At 35.6% G+C, this 17,768-nt stretch overlaps 4 protein-coding genes across 5 annotated transcripts; 2 read left to right on the top strand and 2 right to left on the bottom strand.

The window, feature by feature from the left end:
* Positions 1-1,274: 1,274 nt before the first annotated feature.
* Positions 1,275-5,224, bottom strand: LOC117637188 (protein XRI1). Of its 2 annotated transcripts, none has more exons than XM_034372020.1 (9): positions 4,967-5,224; positions 4,013-4,068; positions 3,797-3,919; positions 3,534-3,673; positions 3,013-3,076; positions 2,825-2,927; positions 2,698-2,738; positions 2,513-2,596; positions 1,275-1,939 (listed from the first exon to the last, which is right to left on the bottom strand). In XM_034372020.1, exons 1-9 carry the CDS (start codon positions 4,984-4,986, stop codon positions 1,665-1,667), a joined length of 906 nt encoding a protein of 301 aa, XP_034227911.1. In that variant the 5' UTR covers positions 4,987-5,224; the 3' UTR covers positions 1,275-1,664. The 2 variants fall into 2 exon arrangements, with proteins under 2 accessions (XP_034227911.1, XP_034227912.1); XM_034372021.1 differs by lacking the exon at positions 4,967-5,224 and adding an exon at positions 4,668-4,918.
* A 1,772-nt stretch (positions 5,225-6,996) lies between these two features.
* Positions 6,997-9,751, top strand: LOC117637385 (ER lumen protein-retaining receptor-like). The gene is made up of 6 exons (XM_034372264.1): positions 6,997-7,270; positions 7,740-8,005; positions 8,120-8,235; positions 8,574-8,647; positions 9,301-9,364; positions 9,456-9,751. The coding sequence occupies exons 1-6, from the start codon at positions 7,180-7,182 to the stop codon at positions 9,490-9,492; spliced, it is 648 nt and encodes a 215-aa protein (XP_034228155.1). The 5' UTR covers positions 6,997-7,179; the 3' UTR covers positions 9,493-9,751.
* A 21-nt stretch (positions 9,752-9,772) lies between these two features.
* On the bottom strand, positions 9,773-11,347 carry LOC117637386 (small ubiquitin-related modifier 1-like). The gene is made up of 3 exons (XM_034372265.1): positions 11,009-11,347; positions 10,158-10,307; positions 9,773-10,064 (listed from the first exon to the last, which is right to left on the bottom strand). The coding sequence occupies exons 1-3, from the start codon at positions 11,096-11,098 to the stop codon at positions 10,002-10,004; spliced, it is 303 nt and encodes a 100-aa protein (XP_034228156.1). The 5' UTR covers positions 11,099-11,347; the 3' UTR covers positions 9,773-10,001.
* Positions 11,348-15,138: 3,791 nt separating this feature from the next.
* LOC117638063 (xyloglucan endotransglucosylase/hydrolase protein 2-like) lies at positions 15,139-16,656 on the top strand. The gene is made up of 4 exons (XM_034373149.1): positions 15,139-15,361; positions 15,655-15,758; positions 15,852-16,045; positions 16,146-16,656. Exons 1-4 carry the CDS (start codon positions 15,184-15,186, stop codon positions 16,537-16,539), a joined length of 870 nt encoding a protein of 289 aa, XP_034229040.1. The 5' UTR covers positions 15,139-15,183; the 3' UTR covers positions 16,540-16,656.
* Positions 16,657-17,768: the final 1,112 nt, after the last annotated feature.

Below are 17,768 nucleotides of genomic sequence, written 5' to 3'. Positions count from 1 at the left end.
ATTTATGGGCTACAAAATAGACTTAACAAATTATTATTATAGTGGGGTTGGGTGGGTTAACCCAGTCTGGCCAACTTCTAATTGAAGAGCTCCAACTTTTTTTCAAATTTTGATTTAACCCAAACTTTTACTAAAGCGAATTGTGTTTTCTGGTTTGGGGGAGAGATAATTTGAACTTGATATCTCTACATATAAAATAAAGAAAAATATTAATAATTAGTTTATGTTGATTGTTATTTGCGAAAAAATGTGACTCGCATACGTAACTATATTTGCTAAAAGTTTAGAGACTAAAATGAATACAATTAAGGGGAATTACTAAATATGAAATTTGTTAACATTGATTAATCTGTCATGAGTGGATTATTAAAAGATATGCCAGGATCAATTAGCTTGAGGTGGATCTTAGATGCATGCCTTTGGAGTTAGAATCCAAGCCAGATCTAAAGGTGATTGTTTAGTGATATTATACTCACGTCCATGGACTGAAAACATTTTTAATCTTGACCACTCGGATCAACGCACTTATTACACTGTCAATGTTAGGCCACGATAGGTAGGGTTAGGCCAAATGCCAGCCATTTCCAAATATTCCCAAGCTTAACTTTTGGCTAATTAATTTGTAAAGTTAACAGAGTCTAATAATTCACTCTAAACTTGTCAACGGGATCTAGCTCAATGAAAAATGGACTTGACTTAAATGAGAGGTCTCAGGTTCGAACTCCTATGACATCTTGGTAGTGCATGTGTGAGAAACTCCTATCTCCCCTTATAGTTTATACTATCAATTTTACTACAAAAAAAAAATCACCCTAAACTTTTTTCTTTTAATTTTTTGCTTTATAAAACTTTTAAACCAAATTGAAAGTGGAAACATGTAAGACTGATGCAGAATACAGTGTGGATGTCTACTTTCAGCAATGGTTTGCTTTTCCTCTTCCCCTTAAAGCCTGCCACAAGTAAGCATGCTCTAACTTTGTTTTCATTCCCAAGGAACAATGCTTGGATGTAAGGCCACAATAGGCTCTCTCTGTGTCTAACAAGCACATTGTATTCTGTATCAACTTGAAAGTTTTATACATAATTAGAATATAATGTTACAAAATCCCATCCATGAGAGAAGCCCTAGCTAAAAGCAAGTGTTTAAGGAAAGCCATTATGTATAAGAAAGATTTTCCAAAATACACAAGGCAAGGGCTATGAAGTTAGTCTAGTTATATGTTCAAACTACAAAGAAAGGTTCAGAAGAAATGATGCCTTTAACACATGCAAAATCAGATAAAGTCTGCATTCTACATTTCATCTTAAATACAGCTTTCAGACATCAGATTCAAATACACAAGTTTTGCATATCATGGAATTAATGAAAGCATTACCAAGGTTTTTGAGAAACCAAAATACAAGAGTACCTAGTAGACTTTGAGATTCTCAGTCATACAATGTATAGAACTGCTACTATATGACACCTAGAATATTAACTCGGACACATAAACACTTCACTGTGATTTATGATTTCCGAAAACAACTCCAAAAGAAGAAATAAAGATTAACTTCTGTACCTGACTGCCCTAGAATATTACAGGAAAAATTCATCCCGAAAAATAGCGGGCAAAGCAGAAGAGCCGCAAAACGGGAAGTTTGGAGTAACACTTATCTACTAACTCTTAGCCTTTGGTTCTCATTATTGTAATGCTGCCTTTCCCACCTTCAGTGCGAATTTTAGTTTTTCCAACGACAGGCTTCCCTGAAAAGGCCGAAGTGGGGTAAGCAGCAGGGTCTTCATATTTTTGCTTTGATTTTGAAGGTGGTGGAGTGCGGATCCGCTGGTTTATGTCCTTCAGAGTTACATCTCCATGAGCCCCAGAGGGTTTAATGAAGGCAAATGGATATGCCACAGAAGTAGCTAACTTAGTGGGAGTCCGAATGTAAGACTTCCTACCTATGCACAGAAACAGAGAGCCTTGAGTGCTAAGTTTTTATTTCAATAATTTCATAGCATAATTTATAATGATCCAGGCAAGGAACCCTGGTGTACCTGAGTACACCTCTAGATTACATACAGCAGAAGAATCCTTCTTCTTTTTTTGGTATGGAGAGAGAGAGAGATTATCTAACAGTTCAAGTATAATTGATATAATTGAGGTGCAATCAAAATACGGTTTTTGGGGATGGAATTTGTGGCGTCAGCCTATAGGGTTTATTATTTTTATCATTTCTTCCTAGCAGAAGTGAGAGATTACCTTTTGATTTACCATAAGCAGAAGAAGAATTAGTAGCAAGGTACTAAACTGAATACTCGGGTATAAAATTTGGTTAGAGAGAGAGAGAGAGAGGGAGAGAAAGCATCTTTAATATCTCTTGACTTTTAACATTATCCATGGCTTCTTTATTGTATTCGAGTTACCTCAACAAGAAGTTGCCATAGTCGTGGGACATCTTTGAGAGAGGTTGGGGAGCTGATTGTTTGAGTACATTTTCAATACAGGAAGATAAGTAAAGAACATGGAAGTACCTTTAAAAACAACATTTCGAGGTGTTCGGGTGACTCGCTGTTGAATCACATTTGCTTCATGCTCAGGTCGGACGTCACATAACTCTGTAACAGAAAATTGATTTATATACTTGATTGAAGGGTAAGGATATAAGGGAAACAAATGCAAAAATACAAATTTCATGAGAAGAACCAATGTAACGTACTTGCAATGTCAATTTGAACATCAGAAGCCCCAGAGAAATTCCTGAGTATGAAATAATAAAGCAATCATATTATTGTAAATGACTGATTGAATTGTAAAAGATACATATAGAGCTTCCAGAGGCATACAAATCATCAGGGCTGAAATGCATCTCGGTATCATTGAAGCATTCAGCAATCCACTCATCAGGTGACTGCTCAAGGCACTCATAGCCAGATGCAGACGCATTTTCTAACACAAATAATATTGTCATCAGAAAACCCTGGGAATAAATGTTCAAGTAAATATGGCAAAACACATTCTGGAAGAGACAAACCTGAAAACCCCGATACCCATTGTGATGCTTCAGATAAAGCCTCTTCAATTGAATCAGCCCTCTCCTAAATATAGAGCAGAAAAATAAGTCTAAGAAAAATCCATGGAACATGAAATATGCTGTTTATGTACTGAAATCTTGTCTCCAAGGAACTCAAGTTCCTACTTTTGACTTCCAAGGCATACAACTTGAAAGTCCCTTATCAAAGTACAACCCATAGCTAGACTACCGGAGAAACTGTAGTCCTGTCAACATTGGTACTCCAGTCTGGCATAACATATATAGCACACCAATTTGACATATTTACCACAAATGAATGGCAGATACGATGCAACAGTCCTTTTTCTAATGAACAACCATATAACTATCGCAATGCAGTAGTAGCATTGGGATAGAGGAAAATATGCACTAACTGATCCACATGACAAGTTCAAGAGTAGTTTGGCACGCAGCCAATGAACGATACAACATGCCTTACATATGTTAAATTTCAGACAAGAAAAGAGATACTCAGAACCGACATTTGATTTCAGGAATGAAGATGACAACTCGTCACATGAGAGGAAAGGATCAATAGCTTGAGTGTCAAATTGTAGCATCCGTCGCCTCTTTACTTGTGAAAAAGACTCCCTTGGTTCTTCTGGTTCCTTGGTCCTACTATCTGAAATCCACTTCTTTGATATTAAAACAACAAACATAAAGGGCAGTGTTCTGAATTGCACATACAAGAAAAGCAAGAAAATCTCAAAGAACATTGAGGAGGAGAATAACAAGGAAAACCAACCTCTATGGTTAACATGATAGGCCAAATCCCCACAAGCCTTAACTGGTGTTGTTTCATCATCAAGCATGTACGAAAGATCTTCTTCATTCTGAGGCACTCCATTCCACAGGTATTCAGGCATGTCTGCTCAAAATAATAGTACCAAGCAAGAAATCACTAACTCAATTCTAGTAATAACAATTTATTAGCAAATTATGAACTGTGGCGAGAGCGCACCATAATTGGAGTTCTTTGGGGTACTATGATTATTCCTTTGCCAATCCCAGTGCTCACTATCATCATTTCACACAGTAGGAAAGAAAGTAAAATGAGGTCAGAAGTAAGAACTCCTATGCTTGAAACAACTGAAAGGAAAACCACAAAACTACCCCCATCTCAAGTATGAGCCACAGTGCAAAGTTTACACAATGTGCACGATCTCAGGTTCCAAAACTACTAATGTAATACAATTAGTTAATGTTTAATAGACACTGTGAATCTATTCTTGTTTTTTATTTCTAATTTTTTCTGTGTGCTGGTTGATTCTATAAAGATGGAAAGAAACAAATCAGTGAGTAGAAGATCAATATAATCAACAAAGCTGTCAAATGGAAATGTAACCAAACAGTAAGCGGCAGCACCTACAAGTAAAGCAAACCAAATGTGTTTTGTCCCAAAGAAAAAAGAAAAAGAAAAAGAAGAGTAGGAAAGGAACATCTGATCCAATTCTAGATGCTAAACATATATCAATAAATGTATGCTTCTGTAATTAAGATCTGGAAGGATAAATACAGCTAGAATAGAAGGATATCATAATCTATATTGGGGCATTTTACTTTAACACAGTACCAAAAAAAAAAAAGCAAATAAAAAGCACAAAACCATGACCCACCAAGTGAATCAGAGAGCCCACATCATCCTCATTTCAGCCTTAAAGTTCCAGATGAATCATAATCTCTAAATAACTAAAAACCTATGTCAAAATTGAAGCAAACCCAATTTGCAGAACCAGCATTCGATCCCCCAAATCAAAAGGGAAAATGCAAATAACTAAATAAAAAAGAAGGAGCAAAATCCCAGTCTACATTGCCTCAACAACCCCAAAATACACAGAAAGAAGCAAACTTATCACAAAAACATCGATTTCCAAACGAACCCAGCAGCCAAAAAGACAGAGAGAGGGGTATTTACTTGTTATTATTGTAATCCATTTATGAAGCAACCACCCACCCAACCGTCCTTCCTCGCCAAATGACCAGAGTCTCTTGCTCTCTCTCACAGACAAACTTCTCACTTCTCACCAAAAGTAGCCGTTACAGAGAGGCCGATTTACTCACTATATATATTGCATTTTTCACTCTGCTGCTTGAGATGCGTGCTTTCTGTCTGTGAAGAGACGAAGTAAAAAGCGGCCGACCCTCTGTGTTTCACTCTCTCTCTTCTATAAGGAAGTTTTCATATATAGACATGGAAATATCACAGAGCACGCTTTTACTCTATGTGGACCCGCCAAGTCCGTTACTTGTGGAGTCGTGGGATTAGCCTCAATGTCAATAAATACTAATTTAGTTTTTATTTTTTATTTTGTCCTATTGACTATATTTTGGTATTTGTTTTTAATCACATACATGTCTTTGTTTTGACCAAAAAATTGTCACCTAAAATTTCACCATTAGATTTGATATTCAAATTTTGATAAAGGTTGGTTTTTATTTTTGATGTTGGTGATATATTTATAAAGTCATTGAGATTATGGATCAAAGCTCGTCTTTTTTTATATATGCTTCTTGATTTCCTACTATAATGAGTACATAGTTTTGTTAGTTTGGTATTTCTCATGTTTCTGCTGACAATGAAATTTTTGAGTGTGACAATCATCCTGTTGAAGTAATAAGCATAGGAGGTCTTTACTTGGGTTGGGATCATGTTGGGCTCGCATAATTTAGGTCATGTTTGGTATTCAACTTGAATTCAACTTTTTAAACTAAAAACAGAATTTGAGTTTAAAACAAAGAAAACCTGTTTGGTAGCCCTATTTTTAAAAACTCAAACTCAAAAACAACTAAAAAAACACCTCAATTATTATTATATAAAAAAAAATCTGTTTTTTCAGTTTTTTTCTAATAACCCACAAGTTCTTAAATTTTTAAGATTTGAAAACAGTTTTCAAATTGCATACCAAAAAAGTTTTTGAATCTTAAAAATAGATTTAAGAACTCCTTGTTTTTAAGAAAAAATCAAAGTTTTTGAGTTCCCTATTTGAATAGGATACCAAACGCCCCCTTAGTTTCATTTGAATTAGGCTGATATCTTGTCCATGGATATAAAAATTAAATACAATTGAAAAATATAAAGACGAATAAATACAAAATAATAAAGATTAAGTTTCTTTTTTATTCACGATTAAAAAAAATATAGAGAATCGAATCAGAAGGATATTTCTATAATTAAGAAAAATTAAATATTAAAATAAATTGTGTTTTACTTAATTCGTCAATTTAATTCATGTATTTTCTATTTAGCTAGTTTAATTCATGTGTTTGTCTTCGTTAGTCAATATATTAAAAAAATATACTTAAAAATAAAGTAATAATGAATCCGACGGTTGGATTGGATCCACTATTTGTGCTGGAATACAAAGAAAAACGAATAAATAGAAGGCATACAAAATGATGTGTACGTTGGGTCCATTATAATTTCTTTAATTTTTGAAACGTTGTCTATATATCCTTTATATTATTGATATTGCTTGCATTGAACATAAGGTTTTCATCCTTGATTGTATTTAGAGTCATCAAAACTTCCCTAAATTTTATTCATGTAACTTTTTGGATTATTTGGGTGTCTTGAGAATTATTCTTATAACATGTAAGATAAAATGACATGGGCCTTTACACTTTTTGTCCTTGTCAATTAGCCTTGATTTTTAATGTTTACTTGATCCAAAGTCATGAAATTCATTAAAGTAGTGTGTTCGCCTCTTTGTACTCGAGTTTGATCCACCTTCCCGGATATTAAAGTAGTTTAAAATATCTATTTGTAAATATAAAAAAATGATCATGTAATTCATTGGATTTTTTGGTCAATTTTAGTGCACATGCATATCACGTGCAAAAGAATTCTAAACTTCCCTTGCAAATCAAGGCCCAAAGGCCCATTAGATACGAGGGCTCCAAAAGGACCGGAAAGCACAAGAGGCCCAACTTACGACTGAAGTAGAAGAACTCTGCAAACCAAGATCTACTCGCACAGAAACGCTAAAAACTGCAGAGGAATTAAACCAGTTGCTGGCTTTCTGTGCCTTTCGGCTCTTTGATTGGCAGAGAAGCAATTAGTAAGCCATTTCATTTCTTTCATAAATTCCCAGGAGATCCAAACACAAACAACCATTCGGATCCAACAAAATGAATATATTCAGATTAGCGGGTGACATGACCCACCTGGCCAGCGTCCTCGTCTTGCTCCTCAAGATCCACACAATCAAATCTTGTGCCGGTACGACTATCCCATCTTCTTCTTTTTCTTGTTTTCTCTGTGTGTATGTTTCTAATTGAAATACTTATCAAGCAATGCATGTTCGTGCATACTTGCATTCATATTCTGTGTTGAATGAAACCCAATGAAGATTTGAAGTTGCAATTCAATTTGATCATATGTGAAACTCTGTCTAACATTTTATTTGGTGGCCTAGATAGCTAGAATGAATCATTTTCAGTTGAATTTTGCTGAAAATAATATTGGGTTCTGAGCTCTAAGTTATAATCCAGCTGACAGTGGAAAAAGGCCAAAATGTTGTGTTAGTTTACTAATTTTGTCCTAAAAGCTTACTAATTTTGTCCTAAAAGCCTCCTTTAAAAAAAAAATTTATTTATGATTATTGTCGTTTGTGGTTATGGGGGATTGGTTTGCTGTTGCATCTTGCTAGTACCAACATTGGTTTTTTAATGTGTTTCTTTGTATGCAGGTATTTCTTTGAAGACTCAAGAACTCTATGCTGTTGTTTTCGCTACCCGCTACTTGGACATTTTCACTGATTTTATATCTCTATATAATACCATCATGAAGTTGATATTCATGGGGAGCTCATTTTCGATTGTTTGGTACATTAGGCAGCACAAGATTGTTCGCAGGTCCTATGATAAGGACCAAGACACCTTCCGCTATGTTTTTATTGTGCTGCCATGCGTATTCTTGGCCCTAATAATCAATGAGAAGTTCACCTTCAAGGAGGTTCGTTTGCATATCTTTTAGTTGCTGTTTAGAGAACTTCTGCCAGAAAGATAGCTGCACCTTTTTCTCTCTTATTTTATCTTTCTTATATGCTCTGTAATGATATGGGATCAGGTCATGTGGACATTTTCATTGTATTTAGAAGCCGTTGCTATACTTCCTCAGCTTGTGCTGTTACAGAGAACAAGAAACATTGACAACTTGACTGGGCAATATGTATTTCTTCTTGGGTATATTTTTCTAAACAACTTTGTGATTTGCCATACCATATCAAATTGTTAGTTCTTTAGTATCCTAATAATTAATGCATAGCCATGATAGTTGGTAGCTTCTTCTTAGGTAAATACTTTTCCTAAGTTAAATGCTGTATCCTTTTTGTTGTTTTCATAATCGTTAGGCTTAGAAGTATCCTCTAGAACAGTGTCATTTGAAAAAAAAATCTCGTATAACTTGTTACCTACAAGATGTTTATCTATGCTAGTTGTGCCTGATGATATACTTCAAAAAAAAAAAAAAAAAAAATTTACTTATTTGTTGTTTGTGTTGATGTGCTCAACTATTTTTGCAGAGCATACCGAGCGTTATACATTCTCAACTGGATTTACCGTTACTTCACTGAACCACACTATGTCCATTGGATACGTATGATTCTCCCTCTCTATCTCTCTCTCTCTCTCTCTCATTGTATATATGCCCTGTGTGTGTGTCCCGTGTGCATTCGCTTGCATTTTTTTTCTGTTTCCATTATTTTATAGAGATAAGTAGAGATGTGATGGATGTATTGAATGCACGCATGCTTCTTTTGATGTTACATCGAATGCAGGCAGTATATGAAATGTAACATATCACGTAAGCATGGCACCACAGAGATTTATTGTTTCTTCTAAAGGTTATAATGAACCATCAAAATATGAATTTAACTTTTTGTTATTGTTTTTAATTATTTCCTTGTTTGAAAGTGGTGAAGTTTGAGAACTCTATCTAATATGTTGAGCATAAGCCTTAACATGTTCTGAGATCCCATACCTCATATTACACTTCTGATCCTGCATGGAGTAAATTGAGTCCTTGAGGCACCAATAGGCTTGCATGCACGATTCCTAGATTGCCTCAGTTAGCTTGCACCTTACCCTACTTTGGCGGCCTGGCTTCTTTTGAAACCGAAGAGGATCACTGTCTTTTAGGCACCACATCCTCCGTATGTTTCAACATTGTGTTTTCTAGTTTGACTTGATGGACTACTGCTTTCCACCAGAAACCATATGCTTATGCTCTTTGTTCTTTGGTTTTTGCAGCATGGATTGCAGGGATTGTTCAAACACTGCTATATGGTGACTTCTTCTACTATTATTTCCACAGGTAAATATTCCTAATGGATTCAATTTTTGGTGATTATTTGCATTTATCTGAGCCTTTCCTCATTTATATTAAATAATCATATGATTTGCAGCTGGAAAAACAACAAAAAGCTCCAGTTACCGGCATGAGTTCGTTCAACCACCCTTTACTCAGAGCTCAGTTTAGCTTTTCATTCATGCACTTAGGATATGCAAAAGGATTAGATACGTTGCTCGGGATATCTGCTTATTATTGGACTGTCAAAACTGTGTTTTTGCTGTCGACGCTGTTATCAATTTCACATGGCTTCTCAAAGCAACAACTGCTTTCAGTACTTTAGGAACATATACTTCTAAGAATATCATGTTTTTGAGTCGTGATATATAATAGTTCTCAGGCTTCTCAGAATGTTTTACATGTGTCATGAAATTCAATCTTAACCCCAATATTTATTTCAATATTCAACCCTATTATTTTTCGGGTTGTGAGACGTTCCCATTAGCCAAATACAAGTCGGAAAAACACATCTAACCTAAGACAACGAAACCTCAAATTCACATGCATTTTCTTTTAAATATAGATTGAATGTTCCCTAGTAAGAACAAAGTATAAGATTGACCCAATTTGCAGTTTTAAAAAAAAAACAAGGAAGAAGATTTCACGCCCACCCTCCAGTTTGGTGCAGCATTGCATCAATCTCATCACCATCTTCCATCTCCAGCTACCAACCCCAAAAGAAAAAATGTGAGATGCAAATTCAATTCAAATAGCCAAATATACAATGATCAAATTTGGGAATAACTGAAAATCTAACCTCCTCTGGAGTCTGCTCTGCCCGGAGCCTACGGCCATCAAACAAGAAGGCAATCGAGTTCATGTCGACAGACTGCCGATCACAGTAAGCAGTCATGAGCTTCTTCAATTGGGTGCTTTGCTTGATTCTGAAGAAAACCTCATTGCCATCCTATAATTCAACAAAAAATAATTAGAAACTTATTCCCAAAACTAGAATGTTTGTTCAGGATTGAACTTATTCTAATAAAAATAAGTTTCGCTTTGTAAATTAAATAAGGAATAAAGAACAACAAAGCAAACCATTTAACTATAATTCAAATAACTGGAAACAGGGGATGCAAATAGAAGACTCTGTTTCTCAGTAATTAAACTGGTCTCATTCAAACCAACCAGAATCAATCTCAAAAAACATGATTAGAGTAGAGAATGCAAACAAAAAATTACTCTCAGTGTCACCCCAACTTTCTCAAGCTTTCTCAGTAACCAAACAGGTATCAACGCAAAAACCCAAATCCCATTTGAAACCAACCAGAATCAATCTCAAAAAACATTAACAATCACACAAAAAAACATGATTGGAAGTAGAGAATTGAAACAGATGACCATGTTTCTCATAACATAATAAATTGTTCATAACTTCATAAACATAATTGTTCAACCAACTAGGTAGAACAGTAACAAAAAATCACTCTCAGTGCCACCCCAACTTTCCCAAACTTTCTCAGTAACCAAACTGGTACCAAAGCAGAAACCCAAATCCCATTTAAACCCAACCAGAACCAATCTCTCAAGAAAACATAACAATCACCAAAAAATTTATAAAAAAACATGAACGTACAAAACATTGTGAACATGTAACATAATATATACCTGACCCTTGACTTTGAGGTTAATGTGGGCTGACTGATCCCCTGGTTTCTTCTCTTCCCCCTGACCATCACCACCTCCTGTTGCAGACATCTTCTTACAATGTTACTCTCTCTCTCTCTCTCTCTCTCTCTCTCGCAATGGAATTTTCTATTTGGAACACAGATACAAAAACATCTCATGCTTCACAGTTATATATAGGCCTTCTGTTTTCTCCTCTTCTTTTCTCTCTTGGGTGGGAAGTTTTGTGGACAATAAACTGAATTTGAATATATTTTGGATTCCGGGAACAAAAGGGAGGAGAGGGAAAGGGAATCGCTGTCTGTGGCTATGAAAAGTAAAAGCTGTGCGGAATCAGAACTGACGGCTGAAATTGATTGGGGAGGAATCTGACGGATGAGATTGAATGTGTGTGGAAGTTTTTGCGGTGGGATTGAATTCAGAAGTCATTTTCTTGCTTTTTTTTTTTGGCCTTTTTGTCTGGGTGATGTGTACTTTCTACCTGGAAAATTCTGATTGGAGTGGATTCTTTTTGTTTTGATCTTATCCATTAGAAAAGTCAAAACCGACTGTGACTGGGCTTCCTGGGTTTGGATGAGCCTACCATTTTTAAGCGAGCCCAAGGTAGAATTTTACTTTCAAGTCAACATAGCCCAATTTAGACTGGGAAATTTTATTGACACCCTTCACAGTTTCTTTGAAACCACCCAACACTATTTTTTCATTACTATTTTTTTTTTTAACCGAGTCTAGCCGCGTGGCTATATTATTATTATATTTTTTAAAAAGACTTGTGTGACAAACACGTGCCACGTGTCGAAATTAGTCTAGCCGCCCAGCTATACTATTTTTAGAATCAAAGTATAGCCCACAAAAAAAAGATCTCAATATTAAAGAAAAAGAGTATGGCTGCATGGCTATACTATTTTTTAAAAATCGTGTATAGCAGCGCGGCTATATGTTTTAAGAAACATTAATAAAACCGAGTAGAGTCGGACGGCTATACTATTTTTTTTTTAAAAATAAGGTAGGACCAAGTACAGTCGAGCAGCTATACGATTTTTCATTTTTAAAAACCCGTATAGCGAACGGGGGATTACGTGTCAAATAAGTATAGCCGCGCGGCTATACTATTTATATTAAAAAGGATGCCATATTATATATATTCTAAACTATTTTTAACAAAACAAAAACGAGTATAGCCGCGCGAATATATTATTTTTATTTCTCCTACATTACGATTTTGGTAACTGAAATTAAGAAAAGTTAAATAAAACAAAAAAGAAAAAAAAACCCCAAGCCCACCCATTAATCCGGTCGCCATTCCCATCCAAGCACTCACCAACCCAACCCCAAATCATAAGTATATATAGGCGTTTAATTCGATATTTCAATTTAAAAAAATTATAATTATTATAATTAGAGGCAACACATTGCAAATATCGAAGCTTTTAAACAGTCTATTTAATTATTTTTAATTCTTATTAGAGCTTGTATAAATCTATACTCATCTATATGAAGAACACCCTTTCTTTAATTTCTTTGCTTTTTTTTTTTTTTTTGGACCCTACACGATGTGGTTTTATCTGATCTTTTTTCTAGTGCTAGTTTGCACAAAGCATAATGTGGAAGGTGAAGCAGCTGCTTTGACCAAAACTACGTCGTCCGATATGGAAATGATCATGTCTTGCAACTAAACCAGGGAAGAGATGTTCAGCTTTCTTTGGACCAGACTACAGGTTCTTACTTTTAAGAAAATGCTATTTTACCTAACAATTTGACATGAATATACTTATCTTATATTAACCTAACAATACTTATGTTTTTATTTTAATTTTAATACGCGTTAGGATTGGGGTTTAATTCGAAGAACGGATATGGTTCGGGGTTCTTTGAAATGAAGCTAAAATTACCATCAAGCCATTCTCCGGGAGTTGTCACCACATTTTATGTGAGGATTAATCATCAAAGCTATTCACTTAATCATGCATTATTTAAGATGATATTAATTAATTAGTACTAATATTTGGGTGGAATAATGGCAGTTAACTTCGCATCCAGATAATAAGCCTGGAAACCATGATGAGCTGGACCTCGAGTTCTTGGGTACCGATGGGCCAAAATACACATTACATACAAATATCAATGGGGGTGGAGAGCAAAGGCTTCATCTTTGGTTTGATCCCACAAAGGGTTTTCATAACTCAAATACCTCAAAGGATTCTTCATTTGTATTTTAAAAACAACTTTCATTATCAGGTTCGTAATTAGGTCTAATTCATATGAACGAGTCTCGATCATCTGTAAAAGATGTGGCCAATAAAATGGTACAAACAAATATAGTTTAGCTAGATATTAATGTTATTATTTTTCTCATATAAATTTTGTTTTGAATTTTAGGTTTTTCGTGGACAACATCCCCATTAGAGTGTTGAAGCAACACAAGCTTGGGTGCAAAGTACCCTACACAGGAGATGTTTGTGGAGGGAAGCATATGGAATGGAGAATCTTGGGCATCCAATGGCAGAAAAGTAAATTGGTCTAAATCACCCTTCACAAACATAACTACTTTATCAGCTTTGAAGCTGAAAATAAGCGGCTTGTCTATGGTTGTAAAGATAACTACTTTATACAATTTTGAAATCTCACAGAACCTGAATCCAACTGTTAACATCTTATACTGACTTGGGACTGCTGGAGAGCTTACGGATCCTCCAATGAGGGGGTTCCAAACATTGTACTTATTTCCACTCCTTGCACACAATAAGCCCCTTGATGAACCCAAAATATCTGACTCCAAAATCGGGACAGACCCGATTGTGGGAAATGAGCGAACTTGACTCTCAATTTGTATGGGACTGAAATGCTCCAATTCTCGGCAAACTTGACCCTCAATTTTCACGGGAGTGATCTCAATTTTCACCGGAGTGATATGCTTGAATTCTCACTCCGGTGAAGGCCTCCCCATGGGGGTATATCCCTTCATAATTCCTGTTACCTGGTGCATGTACTAGCAGCAGGTTGTCTAAACCGAGGTCGGTTTTAGAGAGTTTCAAAAGGAATTCTCTTGACAATCTCCTGCATCACAGGAGTGTACCCAATGATAGTTTCCGACATATATATTGAAATATGTCCTCTGGAATTTCTAGTAGGTGAACTGGGGCGTCTTGAGCCATCAAGTGGCTGCTAAGAAAATGAGAGAAGCCATCAAAATAAACACACACACAGAAAGAAGAGACCCAAAAACAAAACACCAAGGACTACGTATACAGAACAAAGACAAGCATAGTGCATGAACAACCCCTGAATCCGTATGGAATCCGATCCAGTGAAGGAGATCAAGAGAAGAGGGCTAGTGATCATCCTTTCTCTGAAGTAGTCGGCTTTTTTTCAACGAATTTCTTAATTCTTTCAGCCCTTCTATTGTATTGAATCTACTCTCCAAAAACAAAACACCAAAGACTATACGCATACAGAACAAAGACAAGCATAGTGCATGAACAAAATTTAGGACGACTTACCAGAAATAGATGAACTTCTTGGTTTTCTTGGAGCTCGGTGAGTTTTGAGAGAATGAAAACCTGTTGCTATAGTAAAGTACACATGTTATAAGCAACAAACTCACGAACGGGCCGGGTCTTCTAAGGTTGGGTTGGGCTAGGAGTGCAAGAGGGATTGGATGTATTGAAGGAAATGTTGATGTGTAAATTGGTTTTACTGATTTACCTTTACAGTTTTACAGTTGGTTGTGACTAAATTACCTTTTACGGTTGAGAGAATTTTTGTGGTTAAAAGGCCTGTGGGAACATATATGTGTGTCTGTGTCTAGCTGATGGTACAGAAAAGTTTGGATGAACAGTAGGGCTCAGGGCCCTTTTTTTTTTCCTGGAACACCAATAGGACAGCCTACTACAAAAGCCCAATTAAAATGTCATGCTTTTTAGAAGGACGTGGTTGGTTTATTTGAGAAGTTAATGGCGTGCGGGTAACATGTAACAAACAAGAAGCTAAGGCTCTAGATCATGACATATGACTCGCACCCTTTTTGGGTTTTTAGGAAAATCTTCAACTGTTGAAATCATCTATGTATATATATATATATATATATATATATATAGCTTTCACCACCACAACAATGGCACTTGCAAATAGTAGAGTTAGCCATAGTTTGGCTTAGAATGGCTTTTCCAGTGTTGGGTTTCTTTGTGTTTTTGCTGCTACTTGTTGGTGGCACAATTGCAAGCAACAACGACGACAGTGCCTTTGATAAAAACTATGAAATCACATGGGGAAATGATCATGTTTTGTCTCTTAATCAGGGGAGAGAAATCCAGCTTTCGTTGGATAGCCGATCGGGTTATCATCATCATCTTCTTCTTCTTCCTCTTGGTTTTGTTAGATGCTAACTAACGATAGTTTTTCCGCACTTATGCATGATTAGTCAACTTTTATTCTTAGCATTTTGATACGTTGATTGTCATTTTTTTTCTTATTTTTCAAGTACATAACATATATATATATCGATCATGACATGGCGCACAATATTAATTTCGTCCAAATATTTTCATATTTTTACATTTAGCTTACCCTATCTAAGCCCACTCCAACATGACGCACCAACTCAGACATTTGAATTACTACTTGCACAGGGTCTGGATTTGGATCGTACCTAAAGTACAGTTCGGGGTTCTTTCATATGAGGATGAAGATACCAGGGAACAATAGTACTGCAGGAGTTATTACAACTTTTTACGTGAGTGTTATTCCAATTTACATACGTATAAATTCTCCTTGTTATTATATCTGCCTCTTTTTCTCCTATTTATATATTGGTTTTTACATGCAGCTAACTTCAAAGACTAGTCGACATGATGAGCTGGACTTTGAGTTTTTGGGTAATGCAGAAGGTGAAGCAATCACACTGCAGACAAATGTGTTTGTAAATGGTGTAGGCGGCAGAGAGCAAAGGATTCACCTATGGTTTGACCCAACATCACATTTTCATGATTATAAACTTCTTTGGAACCCTCATCAAATTGTGTAAGAATTATATCTCTCGTCTCATTAATCTTATTGTTGTTTATTATCGATCGAGGTTTGAATGTACGATTCAGATTCACAATTTTATCTTTCTCTACAGATTCTTTATCGACGACACTCCAATTAGGGTTTTCAAGAACTACACGAATTTGGGAGTTCCCTACCCAACACAGCCAATGAGAATTGAAGCAACCTTGTGGAATGGAGATTGGGCATCTCCACAAAAGATAAATTGGGCATATGCACCTTTTAGAGCTGACTACCAAGGATTTGACATAAGTGGGTGCTCAACACAGAGCTCCAACGTTGAAGAATGTTATAAATCCAATTATTGGTGGAACAATAGGAATTATTGGGAACTGAACCCTTCCCAAAAACAAGCATATGAGAATGTGAGGAAGAAATATATGAACTATGACTATTGTAATGATAAGCCCCGATTCCCTTTTGGGCTTCCCAAAGAGTGCAATATTCAGAAATATTATAAACTATAATTACCAGAAATATTAGAATAATTAAAGAGGGGAAAATAATACTTGTAATTCATAAAGTGCCAATTGGTGGGTATTTTCTAAAGAACATATATGCATAGTATTTAAATTGTATGGTTACGATATTTTTATTATATATGATGCATGATTAATCGGTCACCTATGTCAAACAAAGTATGGTAAATTTTCAGTTATGTATTTTTAATCGGTCACCTCTCTCAAACAAAGTACGGTAAATTTTCAGTTATGTATTTTTCTTCAATATAAAGGTATTTATAAGGAAATACAACCCTAAATAAAATAGAAAATAAATCTAAATTACAATAAGAAATAAATCTAAATTACAACATGACTAAATAAATGGGTAAGTAACCAAAATACAAACTAAATAAGAAACCAAAATCCTAACTAAGTACTGACCAACAACCTCTTGCTAATTAGCAAACACATCAATACTCCTTACAGTATAAGACAAAAAAGCTAATTAAGGAAGGCTCTTTGTTGGAATTAACAGGTTTGCATTTGTAAGTTTCTTTCCTGGCGTTGTTAGATAAGTACTGTGACTCAGAAATATGCTCTCTCTCTCTCTCTCTCTCTCTCTCTCTCTCTCTCTCTCTCTCTCTCTCTCTCTCTCTCTCTCGCGTTATACACAAACCTAATCCTAGTTAGTTTTCTATTCATTAATATGATGAGAGATGTGCATTTTATTCTTGTATTAAAAACAAAAGGATCATGAAAACACCTATGCATAACTGAGCCATCAATCTTCAAAGGCATCAAAACTAAAACTGATTCGAGAGTTTATTAAAAGTTTATCAACACTTTTGAGTTTAATGATGATAGAATTGTAGGTTTCCCATTCACAATTAGTTAAAAAAAAGAAACATATAATATAGCGATGGCTGATCTAATGCATGCATGGAACAAAATCCAGATTAGATTATGTTTGGATTAAAATGTGCCAATGAGAAAATCTACGTACTCATAGAGTTGGTGCTAAGTCCAGATACAACAAAAGTTGGCTGATGAAATCGTTATGGCTGGTCATGGCGTGGGATCCATATAACCTTTTTAGCCAAGGGCAACCCAAAGGCGATGGGGTTGTGATGTCAACCCCATCATGCATGCAAGACCCCAATTCAACAGAAACAACCATCAAGGGCGAAAGAAACTTGTAAGATACTGTTCTTGAAACGTGTCAGTGTTGAGTTACAAAACAATTCAGTTAAAAT

The sequence above is a fragment of the Prunus dulcis genome, chromosome 8, assembly GCF_902201215.1.
Source record: "Prunus dulcis chromosome 8, ALMONDv2, whole genome shotgun sequence".
Taxonomy (NCBI): Eukaryota; Viridiplantae; Streptophyta; class Magnoliopsida; order Rosales; family Rosaceae; genus Prunus; species Prunus dulcis.
The sequence above is the reverse complement of the archived record's forward strand: the minus strand, read 5'-3'. Positions and strand labels throughout refer to the sequence as shown.

What these genes read in the sequence shown, in the direction of transcription:
- LOC117637188 (XM_034372020.1), bottom strand. Translation starts at nt 4,986, where the DNA reads ATGGATTACAATAATAACAA. An exon ending in CCCAAAGAACTCCAATTATG is followed by an intron (nt 3,920 to 4,012) that starts GTGCGCTCTCGC and finishes TATTTTGAGCAG; the next exon opens with ACATGCCTGAATACCTGTGG. An exon ending in ATGGGTATCGGGGTTTTCAG is followed by an intron (nt 2,928 to 3,012) that starts GTTTGTCTCTTC and finishes TATTTGTGTTAG; the next exon opens with AAAATGCGTCTGCATCTGGC.
- LOC117637385 (XM_034372264.1), top strand. Translation starts at nt 7,180, where the DNA reads ATGAATATATTCAGATTAGCGGGTGACATGACCCACCTGGCCAGCGTC. An exon ending in ACACTATGTCCATTGGATAC is followed by an intron (nt 8,648 to 9,300) that starts GTATGATTCTCC and finishes TGGTTTTTGCAG; the next exon opens with CATGGATTGCAGGGATTGTT. An exon ending in TTCTACTATTATTTCCACAG is followed by an intron (nt 9,365 to 9,455) that starts GTAAATATTCCT and finishes TATGATTTGCAG; the next exon opens with CTGGAAAAACAACAAAAAGC.
- LOC117637386 (XM_034372265.1), bottom strand. Translation starts at nt 11,098, where the DNA reads ATGTCTGCAACAGGAGGTGGTGATGGTCAGGGGGAAGAGAAGAAACCA. An exon ending in ACCTCAAAGTCAAGGGTCAG is followed by an intron (nt 10,308 to 11,008) that starts GTATATATTATG and finishes GTTGAATTATAG; the next exon opens with GATGGCAATGAGGTTTTCTT. An exon ending in CAGAGCAGACTCCAGAGGAG is followed by an intron (nt 10,065 to 10,157) that starts GTTAGATTTTCA and finishes TGGGGTTGGTAG; the next exon opens with CTGGAGATGGAAGATGGTGA.
- LOC117638063 (XM_034373149.1), top strand. Translation starts at nt 15,184, where the DNA reads ATGGCTTTTCCAGTGTTGGGTTTCTTTGTGTTTTTGCTGCTACTTGTT. An exon ending in TTCGTTGGATAGCCGATCGG is followed by an intron (nt 15,362 to 15,654) that starts GTTATCATCATC and finishes CTACTTGCACAG; the next exon opens with GGTCTGGATTTGGATCGTAC. An exon ending in GAGTTATTACAACTTTTTAC is followed by an intron (nt 15,759 to 15,851) that starts GTGAGTGTTATT and finishes TTTTACATGCAG; the next exon opens with CTAACTTCAAAGACTAGTCG.